The sequence below is a fragment of the Oryctolagus cuniculus genome, chromosome 10, assembly GCF_964237555.1.
Source record: "Oryctolagus cuniculus chromosome 10, mOryCun1.1, whole genome shotgun sequence".
NCBI lineage: Eukaryota > Metazoa > Chordata > Mammalia > Lagomorpha > Leporidae > Oryctolagus > Oryctolagus cuniculus.
In genome coordinates, this window is record NC_091441.1 from 113,534,029 (window position 1) to 113,551,630 (window position 17,602).

Sequence of the window (17,602 nt, forward strand, 5' to 3'; positions counted from 1 at the left end):
TTGCCTAGGGCCCATTTGTAGCTCCTGAGGTCTGAGTTTTCAGGTATGCCCTGGGAGTGTGTTTGCATGGACACCTTCTCCATCCCTTCCTCAGAGTATCACTTCCTTGACCTCTACATGCCCACCCTTGTGCCCACACTCTAGCCAGTGCCTGGAGCTCAGTTTTTGAATCTCTTCTGGCCCTGTCTCATTCCAAAATGGCACAAAGTTAGCCATGAGCCTTTTGCCTAGTCCCTTACATCAAAGCCACAGTTGTTTTCTGGAATCAGCTTCCCACTGTTGCCAATTCAGTGACCATTCATTGAACACCTGCCCTGTGTTCATCTGTTTAAGGACACAGATAATCCCTGCCTGGTGGGAACTGAGGTAATTTTAGCTTATCTTGGAGCTATGCATTGTTCACTCTAATCATTACTGTGCAGAAATAACCCAGTTCTGAGCAGCATGAATGGGGACAGAGTCTGGCCCAAGGTGGTTGAAGCCCAAGAAAGAGTGAGCAGCAGGTTGTGAGGACAGACAGTGAGGGTGGTGTCAGATTTCGCCAAGGGCCTGGGTTCTACCATTAAGACATCATTGGAAAATGCAGAACCATTCCCTGGTAGCAAGATCCTGAGGGGTTATGGGTTTCATAGTTCAAACTGAAAGATCAGTGTGATGGGAAGGTAGCTGGAGATACTTGGAAACAAAAGGCAGATTAAGCCAGAAGATGAGACATTAGCCATATTAATGGGCCCAGAGCATCCAGAAGGGGACAGAGGAAGGAGGCCAGATTTGCTCTGATAGCCCTTACCATGAGGGGTGGGTTCTGTTCAGATGCTCACACTGGATTTAGTGACTAGGAAGGTCCAGATGCCAGCTAGCCATGGACTCCTTTATGGGAAGACGTTTCCATCTTTGAAACTCTGAAGGACTTATCCCAGGGCAAGCACGAGGAACTGTCACATTCTGTGAACCCCACAGAACCAGGATAGTGAGTGTCACGTGGGGGAGCCATCATCTGGGCACCAGCCTTCCTCCTGGGATGGCTCTAAGCTGAGCCACGGGACGTCCTCTGGGGCTCGTGCTGGGAGGTGTGTGTGCAGGACCTGAAGGGCCCGTGAGCAGGAGTGGGATGGGGAGATGTCCCAGCCCAGCCAAGAACGCAGTCACCCAAGTGCATGCTCATGACTGCCACACTGGTGTCTTGGCAGTGCCGGCATGACCCCTACCGCCTGCTGCAGTATGACCTGGACAGCCCCCTGCAAAAGGTCCCGCCCCTGCTGGTGAAGAAGCATGCTGTGGTGCAGGGCATGGTTTTGGTGAGTCGGGGCCCTGTGGGGACACACCACCCAAGTGCCTGCCACTGTCTCAGCAGGCCTCGCCCCTGCAGGACACAGATGTGGGAGGAAGGAGAGGGGAGCGAGCACCCTGCAGGAGTCTCTCCCCCACCAGGCTGAGGCACAGAGAGCAGAAGAACAGAGTCACCCAGCTGCTAGCCCAGCGGGAGCCCACACATCCCTGTCCCAGGAGACTGAAGAGACAGCTGATGCTTAACCCATTCATTCAAATTCTCATGTTTGTTTTAAAATCACTTTGTACTGCAAAGAATGTATTGGAAAGGTGGATTATTATATAAAACTTGAAAAATTCTATGTAGAAAATAATGACACCGTTGTATCATCTAGTCTCATCTATTAATCTAACAATCATGAACAAACGTCCTAGGCACCCACTGGTCCACGCCAGCCTTCTGTATGTACACTTGGAATCCTGGTTGGTAAATTAAAATCATGTGAGCATTTCTCCCACCCCCCACTAGTATATAACACCTAACTTTAACTACCATAAAGCCCATCATTTCCTTTCTCTTTTCTCACTGCTCTTGTTAAACATTGAAGTTATGTCCCTTTGGAGGGGGCAGTACATGACGAACTTACTGTGATGAATATCCTTGCACAGAAATATTTGAAGAAGTATAAGAGCCCTCCCCTCAAAGGGCCCCCATACCACGGGATGAACTGAACACTGCATCCAGATAAGTGGGTGGGGTCACAGCAGGCAGTCAGCAGCAGGCAGGTGGGCGGGAGCTCTCTGAACAGGGAAGATACCCTTCTGGGCCCAGCAGTGTGGAAGGGTCTAGATGTGAGATGGCATTGGAACATGTTGGCCCAACGGGGAACAAAGTCCAGGCCAGTGGGGCTGCCCTCTGGTCTGGGGGCCTAGGTGAGAGACCAGGCTCAGGCACACCTGCCTGGGTGGCTTAGCGAGGGCAGTCCCCCTTCCCCAGCCACCAAAGACCAACATGCTCACCCAGGCCTGCGAGGAGAGTGGCATTGTCCTCCAGAGATAAAGAACTCAGCTGTCCTTCAGTCCATGTTGCAAAGCTAATGTGCTTCTCCTGTCTGTGCACAGATGTTTTCTGGGGGGAAGCTCCTCTTCGGGGGCCATGTGTTCAATGGATATGGCCTGAGCAAGCAGAATCTGCTCAAACAGATCACCCGCACACAACAGGATGGCAAGATGGGCTACTTCCTCCCAGACAACTACAAATTCAGGTGAGACAGGAGAGGCCGAATGAAAGGCAGGCACAGGGAAGGGCTGGGTGGACAGCAGACTCCAGCTGTGGGATGGGCCCTGTGGGGGTAGCAGGTGGACAAAGGCATGAAGTGAGCAGGGAGCAGAGCTGGGGAGCCAAGCCTCCACGTGCTGCACCTGTGGGAAGAGCTGCAGCAAGAGAACACAGCAGGTGGCCCAGGAGGAGGGGAGCAGGCAGTGGCCAGGAGAGCATGAAGCCAAATTGTGGGTTTCTTTGGGACACAAGTTTGGACAAAGAGCTGTCTTGGATAAAGGGAGCTGGGAACATTACCACCATGCCAGGGTCTGCTGGGAAATTGAGAAGAGATGGGATGTGTGGGCAGGAACCTAAGCTGTACTTCAGCCCCACCTTCTATGCACTTCTGTGCCTGCTTACGCCAGGTGTGCCAGTTGAACCACATGGTCAGGGTCATTCATGGCATGAACTCAGGCCCTGGGAAAGGACTTGCTGCTTTGAGTCTGCCCTCGATTTCTGAGCTCAGGCTTTTTGACCAAGTGATGTGAACCTATTGAGCACCTCCTGGGCCCAATCCTAGTGAGGTGATCATAGGTCTCTGCACTCAAGGAGCCCAGAGCTCCTGATACTTTTCCTGTGCTCTGTGAACTGTGGAGTACAGTACAGACTGGAATGAGACCCATAAAAGATGGGCTGGCGCCGTGGCTCAATAGGCTAATCCTCCGCCTTGCGGCGCCGGCACACTGGGTTCTAGTCCCAGTCAGGGTGCCGGATTCTGTCCCGGTTGCCCCTCTTCCAGGCCAACTCTCTGCTAAAGCCCGGGAGTGCAGTGGAGGATGGCCCAAGTGCTTGGGCCCTGCACCCCATGGGAGACCAGGAGAAGCACCTGGCTCCTGCCATCCGATCAGCGTGATGCACCGACTGCAGCGCGCTGGCCGCGGCGGCCATTGGAGGGTGACCCAACGGCAAAGGAAGACCTTTCTCTCTGTCTCTCTCTCTCTCTCTCACTGTCCACTCTGCCTGTCAAAAAAAAAAAAAAAAAGAAAAGAAAAGAAATAAAGAAAAAAAGAAAGACGGTGTGGTGCGGGAGAGCCTGTGTGCTTTCCCAAAGGCTTTGTGAGCTGAATCTTATGTAGCCAAAAGCAAAGGCTTTACATACTCTCTAGCATTCTGCAAATCGGAGGGGAAGCTCTTCACCACAGCCCCTACCACACTGTCTCTAGCTGTCAGCGTCTGCAGGAGGGGCCTTGTCCTGGGCAATGTGTCCACGCCCAGCCCAGCCCAGCCCAGCCCGGTCACTGCAGTGCCACACCAGGTCTGTGGTGCAGGGATGGCATGTCTCCTCCCAGCTTCTCAGCCCTCCTGCAGATGCACGCTCCTCAGGAGCAGGGCTAGGATGGGTCAGGAACATAGTGGGCATTAGTAATATGATCGAAAGGCAGGCAGTGAGGGAATGAGACAGTCTTGTCTCTGACACTGAGCTATGTGACCCTGAACACGCCCCCTCACCTCTCTGGGCTTCCCGCCTTTGTCGGTGAAATGGGGACAAAAGATTTTCCTGTGCTCCCTGCATCGCAGTTCCCTCCAGGAACATGGACACATAAAGAGTAAACTACTGCAGAGCGTGGGGCACAGTGCAGATGCAGGAGGGGGCTTGCTAAGAATTCACTAGTGCCACCGCCGCAAGCGCTGTGTTCTGAAAGTTTGTGTCCCTCACGGTGCGTGAGTTGACATCCTCACTGCCAAGCTGGCGATAGAGGAGATGGGCCTTTGGGAGGGATTAGGTCATGAGGGTGGAGCCATCGTCAATGGGATTAGTGCCCTGATGAGAGAGGCCCCAGAGAGCAGGACTGTGACTATGAACCTGGAAGATTGCCCTCTCCAGATACCCAGTCTGCCGGCACCCTGCTGATGGACTCCCCAACTGCCAACACTAAGAAACGTGAGGTCAGCATAAGCTACAGTCTATGATATTTTGTTGTAGCAGCCCAAAAAGTTGGGACATAAGCTACCCCTAGCTAAGAGGCTCAGACACAGCTCTGAGGCCGGAAATCTGAGAGGAACTTTGGGGCAGGGTCATGGTCCCTGTAAAGGTGTGTGTCCCAGGGCTCTTTGGGTTTCTGGTAGCTCCTTGGCTTGAGCTCAATGCCAGTCTTCCTGTGGTATCTCCCTGCATGAGTGTCTCTGTCCACCTTTCCCTAAAAATACCATGCTAGTAGATTGCATTAGAGGCTAGCCCCATTCCAGTATGACCTCATCTTAATAAATTACACGGCCAATAACTCTGAAATCATGTGTCGTTCTGGGGTCCTGAGGGTAAGAACTTCACCATTGGACTTGGAGGGCCAGCCCACAACTGGATTCGTGATGACGTAACTCCCTAACCTCTTGTTCTCTCTCCTTTGCTCAATTTCCCCAGCCCTTGCACCCCAGCTTGGGCATTTCCCGCTGTCAGTGTTGGGCGTACAGGTGTAGCTGGCACAGGAGTGAGGACCAATCCATCCTTGGTGAGAAGCCAGGGAAGCTGAGCTCCTGTGGGTCCCTAGGTCCCCAGGGTGGTCAGACTCTCCCTTCCCTGTCCTGTGCTCTGGAGGATGAGTTCTGTGTACTTGGCTGTTGACCAGCCTACTGCACGGGAGCCCTTGTGATTCTGCCTCTGCTGAGCAGTGCCTTCCCTACTCTGCCTCCCCTGCAGTCCTTCAGCTTCTGTCCTGAGCCCGCAGAATTCTGGGTCAGCCAAAAGAGCTATGTCAGACGATTTTGAAGCAAGTTTCTCCTCATTGGTCATGGGAGAGGAGATGGTGAAGGAATCCACTTCCGAAGTGGAGAAAAAGTAGGTTGTCACTGGGCTGGGTTGGGCAGAGTGGGCATGACTCACAGCAGGGCTCTACCATAGGTCACCAAGGTGCCCACAGGTCTATGTGGCCCTGAGCATGCCACTTCTGCATGGAGTGTGGGTCACTGCCTGTCATTTGGCTGGTATCAACATGGTTTTACTTGGGCATCCAGTCTGCCCTAGAGCTGTTGGCAGTTGTCTGGGGGAAGAGGATTGTCAAAATTGAAGACTTTTGTCAATTTTGTAGCAAAACCCCACAGCCCACACCCATCTACCTGAGAAAAGTAGATTGCCCTCCTGATGTCTCCCTGCAAGAAACTTACTGGCCCAGGTGTTTGGCATGGACACATGTTACTCTAGAATATAAAAAAGCAAATCATGAGACTGTTGAAAGGTCAAAGGTGCCACTGGACCCCCAAGTTGGAGCCCAGACAGCCTCATCTGTGGAAAGGAGAGGGACATGGCCACTTGGGCCCTGGCCAGGCCAGGGCTCCAGACTTTCTTGAGACCAGCTCTTCTGACACATACCCCAGCACATGCTTTTCTCTGTTTGATATTTAGGATGAAACAGCTTGATATGGCATTACATCCTATCAGCAAACTCAGAAGGGGCAGTAAGAAGTATAACGTGTAGAAGAAATAGACCTGCAAGAAGTAACGGCAGCGCTGGTGACCGCCAATGCCCTCCTCCCCTACGCCCAGCCCAGCCTCGGCTCCCCAGTCTCCCACCCTCCTCCTCTGAGTCTTGACCTCGGTGTAATAAACCAGCAAGATGCCTCCAGCGTCTGGGTGAGGCTGTGGTTGGCTGGGACAGGGCTGACTTGGTCTGGCTCCTTCAGGGCCATTGGCCCCCAACAGCCCTCTGCCAGGCTAAGCCCTTGGTTTCTCAACCCATAGCTTCCTCTGTGGACAGTTAGCCCAAGACCTCCCACTCCCCAAGGAACAAGCATCCCACTCTAAGGGGCCAAGATCAGTGACGTGTGACCCCAGGGAGAGCCTCCAATGGGACTAAACTGTGCCCTCCTATACCCTTCACTGGGTAGCGAAGGACTCAGATTCCAGTCCAGGTGGAAAAGAGGATGAGAGAGAACAGGGAGACAAGGGAGGCACAGAGAAGCAGAAGAGATGGAGAGACTGAGAGGAGAGAGAGAGAGCTGAGGGGGAAATGGAGGAGATCAAGGAGGGAGGGGGAGATGAAGGAAGAAACAAGGAGAGTGAACTGGAGAATAGAGATGGTGGGCAGATCAGTGACGTCACCCAGGGCCCTCTGTGGAACCTGGAAGCAGACCCCACAAGTCCTGGGCAGGCCCAGCAGCTGTGCTCGGGTGGATGAGTCACCCCTGCCCTGACCAGTCAGGCCCCTCTGGTGTACTCACTTGTCCTGCTGGCATCTGAGAGGGGCAGCTGGCGCATTAGCCTTGAGCCAGCAGCTCTGGCCTTGCTTGTCTAGGGGCTCCTGCGATCCATTCCCCAGGAGCAGAGTGAGGTCTCTGAGGATGTGATTTGTTCTCCAAGCCCCAGTGGAGAGTTGGGGCCTGTCCATCAGGCTATCTAAGGTCTTGATGTTTGTGAGGGTCCTGGGGATCTAAGAGCCTGCCCTGCTCCCCTGCCAAGCACAAGGCCTGACAAGGGTCAGAAGATGAGGGAAGAACACTAGAACACTCCTCCTTGTCCTCGCAGGCAGGCCCCCTCAGCCGCTCAGGCAGGGCCTGGTAAAGGTAGGAGTAGAGGCCTTGTCTGAGGCCTGAGCCTGAAATGCAGCCTTGGGGCCCATGGACTCAGCCATTCTCCCATGGGTGCAGCCGTGAGTCTACATGTGCACTTCCGCTGTGTGTGCCGACCTCATACCCCTGTCTCCGAAGGGCTGGCCCTGGCCCTAACCTAGTGCTTGCCACACCTAGGGGCAAATCTGAGCCACCTGTGAGCAGGGATGCCTCCTGCTGGGGCAACTGCCCAGGAATGTGTGGCGCTACAGACTTAGGTTGTCCCCTGGAAGGAGGGAAGAAAGGGGAAGCCCCATCTCCACAGAAACATGAGAAGGGGGTAAGGCTTCATCCCTCAGCAGTGCCCCCCCACAACTAGGCCTGAGGGGAGGGCACTGGATTATCTGAGGATGTCCTAAGTTCTCATCACACTAGAGTATCTGGATTTTTCTACAAGCTCCTCCTCTCCCTCTGACCCCCCCACCCACCACCACCACCGGTCATCTTTGGAGGCAAGGAGGCAAAGGCTTTCTACAGCACAAGATACAGCCTGCTTGAAGTGAATGCTCTAGAGATGTAAACACACGGCACTGAGTGCTGTTGCTTCTTCAGGTATGGCCCTTGCAGTTACCATTAGTCAATTGCAGCTCTTGAAACTCAGATGTCTTCATCTCAGCACAAAGATCCAGGCAGCCACTGCCAGTTCACTACTATTCTTTGCCATCTTGGGGTAGCCCTTTCCTCTTGTCCAGACTCAGTTTTTAGCAAGACTTCTTAGAGGAAATGAGGGTGGCTTTAGTGTCAGAGCCTTAAGCACAGGCCTTGCTTCATGTTCTCTGAGCCAGCAGTAAAGTTAGTGGCAACTGATTTCCTACCAGGTGCTCAGTCTGTAGGAGAGACTTTGGGTGGTCAGTAGCCTCGACTGCCTCTGGGAAGTGGGCACTGTAACTCCTCGTTTCACTGAGCACTGCATAGAAAGCCTTGGATAGGGGGACATAGCTATGATTAGGCTGTATGTAAGAAAATTAAAAATGAGAAAGTGTTTAGTGTGATGGTGAAGAAGCCTGCATCCTGCATTAGAATGCCTGGATTCAATGACCATGTCTGAGTCCAGGTTCCCACTAATGTAAACCTGGGAGACACAATTGATGATACACATATTTGGGTTCTTGCCACCCACTTGGAGGCCTGGATTGAGTGCCTTGATTTTGACTCTGGCCTCAGCAAGCCCAGTTTTTGTGGGCATTTGGGTAGTGAAGCAGTAGATGGAAGGTTTCCCAATATCTCCTTCCCTGCCTCTCAATTAAATAAATAAATATTTGTTTAAAGAGGAATAATATAAAAGAAATACCTATTTAATTTGCATAATGGCTCTATATTTTGTTGCTGTATTCACTAATTTCTAGCTCTCTCTGGTTTTCATCAGAAATACTTTAGGTAAAGGTTGCCATGTAATTCATGACTGCTGTGAGCAAGCTCAGCTGTAAGCTAGGACAGACTGCTGGGTGCATGAAATCCATGGCATTGGGACTGGGAGATTCATAGTTGCTCTCCTCTGGGTTATCCTGCATATGAAACAGAGTCTAGACAGGTGCTTGAAATTCTCAAGAAGGAAAAAAGAAGCAGAACTCAGTAGATCTTGGAGCAAGCAGAGACATAGCCAGCACACAGAGAACTGAGTTTAACTCCATGCCATGCAGAGGCATCACAGGGGACTGGAACCACCTGTCCTGCCCTGTAGTTCACTTTGCTCCTCCACCAGGGAGATTTGCTATGGTACAGTGGGTCCTGTTGAGATCACAGACCCATCAAGAAGCATCAAAAGGACCATGACGGTGACCCAGTGACCTCACTTCTGGAAAGGACGCCCAAGAGGTCAGATTCAAAGTGGGAGGGTACCTGAGTAAGATCCACCTGTGAGAGCAAACTTCAAGATGCTTACAGTCACTTTATTCCCAATAGGGAAATGATGCAGACAACCAGCAGTCGAGGAGGTGCTCAGCACTGTGTGCTACTTTGACAAACGGTTAGGCAACTGCTAAAAATAAGCGAGCAGCTCAGTTTTAGAAAGACTCAATGAAAAGAAAAATAAAACCAAATGATGCGTACATGTTGATTGGCCATTCCATGAAAACTCATGCAGATAACAAACTGGAAATAGCAATAGAAAGCCTTTTCTCTCTCTCTCTCTCTCTCTCTCTTTTTTTTTTTTTTTTTTTACAGGCAGAGTGGATAGTGAGAGAGAGAGAGACAGAGAGAAAGGTCTTCCTTTTTGCCGTTGGTTCACCCTCCAATGGCTGCCGCGGCCGGCGCACTGCGACCGGCACATCACGCTGATCCGAAGCCAGGAGCCAGGTGCTTCCCCTGGTCTCCCATGCGGGTGCAGGGCCCAAAGACTTGGGCCATCCTCCACTGCACTCCCGGGCCATAGCAGAGAGCTGGCCTGGAAGAGGGGCAACTGGGACAGCATCCAGCACCCCGACCAGGACTAGAACCCTGTGTGCCAGTGCCGCAAGGCTGAGGATTAGCCTATTGAGCTGCGGCGCCGGCCGCCTTTTCTCTTGAAGGTAACGATGATTATTTTGGAAGAATACATGAAAACAAGGGTCTCTACAAAGACAGTGGCACATTTTTTCAGGCACACTTGGGAGCAAGGGCTCATTCTTGTGTTCTCTCTCTTTTAAAAACTACACTGAATAACCATGAATAAAATTGGTGTGTGTGCAAAGGGCGGTGAGGGACCAGGCAAAGAGGAGGTTTAAGTTCTAGGAAGCTTCGCTCCTGCTAATGACCAGATGGGCAGAGAAGAAGATATGCCATACCTCAGAAGAAATGCTTAAAGCCAGGCCAAAATGCCACCAACATCAGAACTTTCAGAGTTGGGGAGAACACAAAATGTAACGGAGAAAGAAGCTGCTTAAACTGAAGGTGAACCTTCACACTCTGCCCACACCTATACCTGGACAAACACATCTACTAGGCAGCAGTCTATAAATACAGGCCAAGATTATTAAAATAAGCACCATCGCAGAACACCAATCCTAGGCTGGGGTGATAAGTTTTCACTAAAACACTAAACATTTTGGGGCTGGTGCTGTGGCGCAGTGGGTTAATTCTCCGCCTGCGGTGCCAGCATCCCATATGGGTGCCAGTTCTAGTCCCAGCTGCTCCTCTTCCAATCCAGCTCTCTGCTATGGCCTGAGGAAGCAGTAGAAGATGACCCAAGTGCTTGGGCCCCTGCACCCACATGGGACACCTGGAAGAAGCTCCTGGCTCCTGGCACCTGGCTTTGGATTGGCGTGGCTCAGGCCATTGCGGCCATTTGGGGAATGAACCAGTGGAAGGAAGGCCTTTCTCTCTGTCTCTCCCTCTCACTGTCTGTGACTCTGCCTCTCAAATAAATAAATAGTATCTTTTTAAAAAGCACTAAACATTTTGATTTTCCCATTTTCCTGGATAACACCAATCCCATCACCACACAGTGAGCATGAAGGTACACGTCCACAGCTTACACCACAAAAACACAGCACCCACCAACTGGCAGTGTAGGGGGGAATGACCAGGGTACTTACATCTCTTCTCGCTGAAATACACTGGGCCAACAAGTTCTTTTCAGTTACCATCATTCACCTTAGTTATGTAGGTTTTCATGAACTGCTTAGCATAAAACTGACTTCACTCAACTGACTGGCTTCAAAGGAAATGACACACACATGGCCTGGCTACTAGATGTTGTGTTAACTCTGAAGAGCAGTAGCCTCCCCTGTTCAAATTCGAAATTCTGTTGCCTCCTCTGTAGGTCGCCAGACAGTTGACAACCATTTGTGTCCTGCATGCTGGCCTTTAGAGGGAGTAAATGATCTTAGACATATTGGGCAAATACGTAAGTAAGCAGAGTAAGAATGTCATGGACATGGATTTAAATGTGATCCTTTGGGAACTTTCCAAGCAAACACCATGATTTACTGAGCCAATTCCAATGGACTGTATCGCAACACACAAAGGTGTAGAGGAGACATTACAATGAAAACAAATCCATTTTTTTAAGTTTTATTTATTTTATTTAAAAGTCAAATTTAGAGAGGGAGAGACAGAGAGCTCTTCCATCTGCTGGTTCACTTCCCAAATGGCTGCAATGGCCAGGGCTGGGCCAGGGCAAAACCGAAAGCTAGGAGCTTATTCTGAGTCTCCCATGTGGGTACAGGGGCCCAGGAATTTGGACCTTTTTCCACTGCCTTCCCAGGCACATTAACAAGGAGCTGGATTGGAGGTGGAGCAGCCAGGTGTTGAACCAGCACCCATATGGGATGCCCATGTTGCAGGCAGCAGCTTTACCCTCTATGACACAGCACCGGCCACAAAGCAGTTTCTTTAGGCATTTCCTTTAGCTTTACAAGCTTACAAATAAGGTGCAGTCAGGTTTTCCTCCAGGAATTTTCACTACTATTTATTCTCAAGAATCTGCCAGAGAATCTCTTGAAGGTTTGACATACGCCTGGGACTTTATCGGCCAAACCCTTAATGCCTAGTGGGAGGATTGTGTATAGTGGGACCACGAGGCTGGTAAACAAATGCGCTGGAGCTGTGCTGCCCAGCTCTGCAGCACCACACACATGCATCTCCAGAGCCTCTGACCTGAGCTTAACCTAAGGAACTGAAACTGAATTTCACTCATTTAAATTTAAAATCAGATACTAAACTCAGTTGTTGGAAAACTTTTAAATATGCTTAAGCATGTTTGGAAGAAATTGGATAGGAATCTGCTTTTTCAGATGTTCTATGTCATCAAGTATAGATCAAGTTAGCATTCAAATTAAGATCATAGTGGCGTTTGAAGACTTAGTGTGAAAAAGAAATGGAAAATACCCATTCATAATTTCTGCATATTGATTACCTGTTGAAATATTTTAATGTACTGAGATGATTAAAATATTTTTAAATTTAATTTTACTTTTAAAAAATATACTGCCTAGAAAACTGAAAAATGACTCGGCTTAAATTTCTCTAGGACCATACACTAGGGCCTGGATCTAAATTCTACGATGTCTATCGCCATCTGCTGGACACAATGTTCACAACTGGCCCAGGAAAAAAGGTAAGGTTTGTGATGATAAAACTGCAACTATTAAATAGGTTTACCTGGTCTTTATAACACCAGAGAAACTATGACTTAGAGTTGAGTCAGTCGTGACCAAGAGTTGAGGTTCATGAGTGTTTCACTGTCCACCTAGGAGCTCTGGGCAGCAACAAGTCACCTGCACTGCACTCTTGCATGACCACTGGCTCCCACATTCATGGGCTCATGTTCCTGCCTAGCCAGTCTTCCCTTCCCTTCTCCTTTCTACTCCACAATCTGCCTCTCAAGCCTCCCTTTGTACTGCCAGACAAATACATCCTTTCTCTGTCTTTCTATTTGTCTTTTCATTATTTTCCTTCTTTTCCTTTTTTCTAGTATTTCTTATGGTTCTAGTATAGCTGATGATTCTGCTTTTTTCTTTCAGGTATTCTTTTTGTCTCTCCTCCCTCCTTCCCCTACTTGTCATACAAGCTGATTGAATTGGCTTTGCAATCTTAGTTCTTACATTTAAGTCTTAAATCTGTTTTGAGTTGATTTTATATATGGTATGAGGTCAAAATCAAAATGCTTCTTTTGCATGGTTGTCCCTGAGCCATTTGTTGGAGACTATTTTTTCTCTTTTGGGTATTCATGTGAAAAATCAACTGATCACAGATATGTAGATTTATTTCTGGACTCTCAACTCTTTCCCACTTATATATGCTTCTTTTCTTCAGCCAGTAGCATCCTGTTACAATTACTGTAGCTTTGCTTTATTTGGCTAACATAATAACCTTTGATAAGACTAGCAACTTAGTCTTTGCTGTAGACATCAGATAAGTTTGTAAGAATTCAGGATTTTTAAAAAAAATTTATTTATTTATTTGAGAGGTAGAGTTATAGACAGTGAGAGGGAGAGACAGAGAGAAAGGTCTTCCTTCCGTTGGTTCACTCCCCAGATGACTGCAACGGCCGGAACTGCGCCGATCCAAAGCCAAGAATCAGGTGCTTTTTCCCGGTCTCCCACGTGGGTGCAGAGGCCCAAGCACTTGGGCTATATTCTAATGCTTTCCCAGGCCATAGCAGAGCTGGATTGGAAGAGGGGCAGCCGGGACTAGAACCAGCGCCCATATGGGATGCTGGCGCTGCAGGTGGAAGATTAACCTGCTGCACCATGGCGCCAGCCCCAAGAATTCAGGATTTTTAAAATAAGATCTTGGATACTGGAGCAACAGGGTCAAAACAGAAGGTGTGAGTATAAACATGAGTCTGGAGGTAAGACACAAACCACGATTAAGTCCCAGATATGCCACTTTGATCCTGTACAGCTATAAACCACTGCAGGCTCCAGTGTGTCATCTGGAATGAGATTGGGCACTAGCATCACATGGCAGTAACTACCTTATGATGGGGAGAGCTGAGGAAGACGTGGTGAAGAAGGCTGGTAGGCTTCAGAGACATTGCCCAAAAATAGTATAAATGCACTAAAGAGAGACACATACAAAAATGGCACAGCGCAGTCATCTGCTTGATGTTACAAGCTGGGCACTTCACACCAGAACACAGTTACCTGTCCAGGTTGAGCTTGGTCTTTCATCTCTGTTTCTAACAATGGCTCTCGCATTCCTCTTAACTTCAGCTCTGGTTCATATCAGCTCAAATAGCAGGAACTAAAGTTTTACTGAGAGGATTCTTTCAAAGATGCATCAATCACAGCCTTCCGATGACAGGCTGCTGCAGGCACTGTAGTGAATTTACAGAAACATTTTACAGTCAGTTTACACACCCTATGGAAGCACTGACATGCTGAGCAGCTTCTCCATAACATAAAACACTGCTAGAACCCCACAGTATGTTAAAACTTCTCCTCTTCTTAGTACTTTAAAAGTGGTTCCTGAGAAATGGCATTCTAAAGCTGTAAAAATCATATGGGGAACCACAAATTTGAGACTTTCTCCAAATGCTTCTTAGAAACAATCATCCTTTTGACATGACACTTGTGGAGGTCCTGATCTTTTTTATTATAAACAGCTAGTATGAATTGAAGGATCCTGAGAACTGTAAAAGGGCCAGAGGACCACATAAACTCACTAGAATCACCCTGGGACACAAACACCCTTTGCAGGGCCCCTTCATAGAATAGTGCTACACTTCAGAGGCCACCTCTCTCACCTTTCCCCAGTCCCACTCCTACACGTGGGACACTCCAGGCTTGATGTCCTTCCTTTCCTGGACAATGACTTCTAGTTGCTACTCTGGATAGCAAGATGCAGAATCAGCCCAGCCTCTTGTTCTGGAAACAAAGGTTTACTGGACCATCTATTTCTCATATGGGAATAAGACGTCGTTATAAAAATAAAAAAGTTTAAGGCTGTTTTCCTTTTTTTTTTTTTTTTGACAGGCAGAGTGGACAGTGAGAGAGAGAGAGAGAGAGACAGAGAGAAAGGTCTTCCTTTGCAGTTGGGTCACCCTCCAATGGCCACCGCGGCTGAGGCGCTGCGGCTGGCGCACCACGCTGATCCAAAGGCAGGAGCCAGGTGCCTATCCTGGTCTCCCATGGGGTGCAGTGCCCAAGCACTTGGGCCATCCTCCACTGCACTCCCTGGCCACAGCAGAGAGCTGGCCTGGAAGAGGGGCAACCGGGACAGAATCCAGTGCCCCGACCGGGATTAGAACCCGGTGTGCCAGCGCCACTAGGTTGAGGATTAGCCTATTGAGCCGCGGCACCAGCCCATTTTCCCTTTTTTTTTTTTTTTTAAAAAGCTGCTCCAGAAAGAAAAGTAATAACCAGTATTAATGTGCACCTTTCATGTACCAATCCGAACATCATTTAAGAATATGTCATTAAATCTTGTAAAACTGTCATATGAAGGTACAATATATAAGAGCAATCATTCAGACCACAACTTGGATAGATTTTGTGTCTCTGTTTACCACTAAGCTTCCCTAACCTAAATAATTGAAGAATCAAAAATCCCCAAGTTACCGAACTAAAGTAACAATCTCAGACACAGCAAGACAACCTAGGTGATGACGAGCTGTAGCCAGCCTTGATAGGCTGTTAGTTTTAAAGAAAACAGATTTTCCTTTTTATAAAAAAAACACTGTAGTGCCACTTCACATTTTTTGGAAACAGGTGTTTCGGGGACAGAGCAAAAATAGAAGAAATATATAGAGCTTTACATGTCATAGGGACAGCATTTATATGAAACTAAACAGATGGTTTTCAAATAATTAAATGTTCCTGGTCTCTTTTCAAACCTAAATGGGCATTTTGTTCAGAGGTTAGAAAATGGTCCTTGGCTTAGCACAAGGTTTTTGTGAGATTAGGAGAGGCTCCTGTGGGGAGCAACTCGGACTAGACTAAGTTACTGGAATTAAGACTTATTCTATGCATCTGCTCTCCCACAATATGGCGCTGGGAGAGGAGTAAACAACTTCTACACAGCTGCCTCTCGCCAATTTGATTGACTGAGCTGCAGGAGCTGATCTTGCTCCTGATTGGAGGAGAGCAGCGTACTCGGCGTGTGGGTAGCAGAGTTGGGATTGGTGGAAGAGGACTATAAAGGAGGAGAGAGACAACATGCACCAGGAACATCTAAGGGGAACATCCGGATAACATCTGAGCAGCCCCCGAGAGAGCTGGCCGGCGGTGTGCCGCTCCCCCGCGGAAGTGGGGAAAGTGGCAGGGGGAGCCACCCTTCCACGGAGGTGGAAGGATCGGCAGCCAACCCGGGAAGAACCAGCAGCAAACCCGGGAAGGGCCAAGCAGACAAAAGAACAGCGCAGGGTCCTGTGTCGTTCCTCCGTGAAGAGGGGGAGCGACAGCTCCTACCTGTTACTTGCCTCTTTCACTCCCCATTTTCCTATTAGTAATACAACACTCATATTTCAGGTGGATTTGTGGTCACCTTGCTTAGAGAAGTCATTTCCCAGCTTCTCCTGCAGCTGGAGGTGGCCCATGAAACTGAGCTCTGGCCTCCTGGATATAAATGCACAGGTTGTATATAACTTCCCACTCACACATCTAGAAAGGAGGCTCATTCCCCTCCCTTCTCATGAATAGGCTCTGGGGAGCAGGTGTTGATTATGATTGAGAGCTGCACTCTAGGAAAAAAGACACAGCAAGGAAGCCTGGGACCAATGACCACACATGCTGTGAACCTGCTCTGATACCCCCCCCCACTTCCACAGTATTAACCTAAAGAAATGGGCTTTTCTCTCATTTCAGCTATTCTGTGTAGGGGCCTCCCAGATATGACACTTTAGCCTCTGCCAGCATAGCTCATACGGTAAGAAAATCTGACCATAGCATTTCTCAGGGAAAATATGCTCCAGTTCCAAATCCCCAATTTCTGTAGCAGAGTTCTTTGGTAAGTTTTGCTGAATGATCATCTATATTCATATTTTAAGTATTTTATTTCCTGGTAGTCAATTTTTTTAGAAAATGGATATATGAGGGCCAGTGTTGTGGCACAGCAGGTTAAGCTGCTGCCTGTGATGCCAGTATCTCATAAAGGCACCAGTTCCAGTCCTAGTTGCTCCACTTCTGATCCAGCTCCCTGCTAATGGTATAGAAGAAGCAGAAGAAGAGGGCTGAAGTGTTTGGGACCCTGCCATCCACACGGGAGACCTGGCTGAAGCTCCTGGCTTCATACTGGCCCAGCGCTAGCCATTGTGGCCATCTGGGGAGTGAACCAACAGCTGGAAGATTTCTATGTGTCTCTCCTTGTCTCTAATTCAGACTTTCAAAATAATAATTCTTTTAAAAAAATGGATATATAATGACCAATATAAAATCGCAGTCTTAGCTATATATATACTATATATATACTATATATATATACTAAATATATATTACTAAATTTTATTCTAAAGTACCTTTTCTCTGTGTTTCAGTCAGTAAACTGCATTGTTCTAGGAATCAGTTCAATGTATTGTACATCAGTGTTACAGACTATAGCCTAAAAATATAATATCACTCAGTATCATTTTGATTGTAGAAATTGCTCCTGAGAGTACCTGAATGGTAATTGCTCATGGAGAGAGAGAACTAAATGGCTGGTTTCTGTATTGCCAGCCTTATTAGTGAGATATTAATGGAACTAGAATATTATCTCTTGTGAATTTCAGAAATATAAGCCATAGTATACCTCTACTTTATTTCCTTTTTTTAAAAAGATTATTTATTTGAAAGGCAGAGTTAGAGAGAGAGAGGGAGATACAGAAAGAGATCTTTCCATCTACTGGTTCACACCCCACATGCCTGCAGTGGCTAAGACTGGGCTGGGCCAAAGCCAGAAGTTTCTTCCAGGTGTCCCACATGGGTGCAGTGGCTCAAGCACTTGGGCCTCCCTTGCTTTCTCAGGCACATTAGTAGAGAGCTGAATAGGGAGTGGAGCAGCTAGGAGATTAACCAGCACCCATATGGAATGCCGGTGTTGCAGGCAGGGGTTTAACCCATTATGCCGGAACAC

General features: G+C 48.5%; 1 protein-coding gene across 1 annotated transcript in view; it reads left to right on the forward strand.

Moving 5' to 3' along the window:
- The window catches only part of LOC100359295 (uncharacterized protein C3orf20), a 79,736-nt gene extending 67,692 nt beyond the window's left edge, over nucleotides 1-12,044 (forward strand). The window contains exons 13-16 of the mRNA XM_051852573.2: nucleotides 1,191-1,298; nucleotides 2,392-2,534; nucleotides 5,226-5,363; nucleotides 5,928-12,044. Of these exons, the coding sequence (XP_051708533.1) occupies nucleotides 1,191-1,298; nucleotides 2,392-2,534; nucleotides 5,226-5,363; nucleotides 5,928-6,000 (462 nt within the window). The 3' untranslated portion in view covers nucleotides 6,001-12,044. The remainder of the gene's footprint in view (nucleotides 1-1,190; nucleotides 1,299-2,391; nucleotides 2,535-5,225; nucleotides 5,364-5,927) is intronic.
- Nucleotides 12,045-17,602: the final 5,558 nt, after the last annotated feature.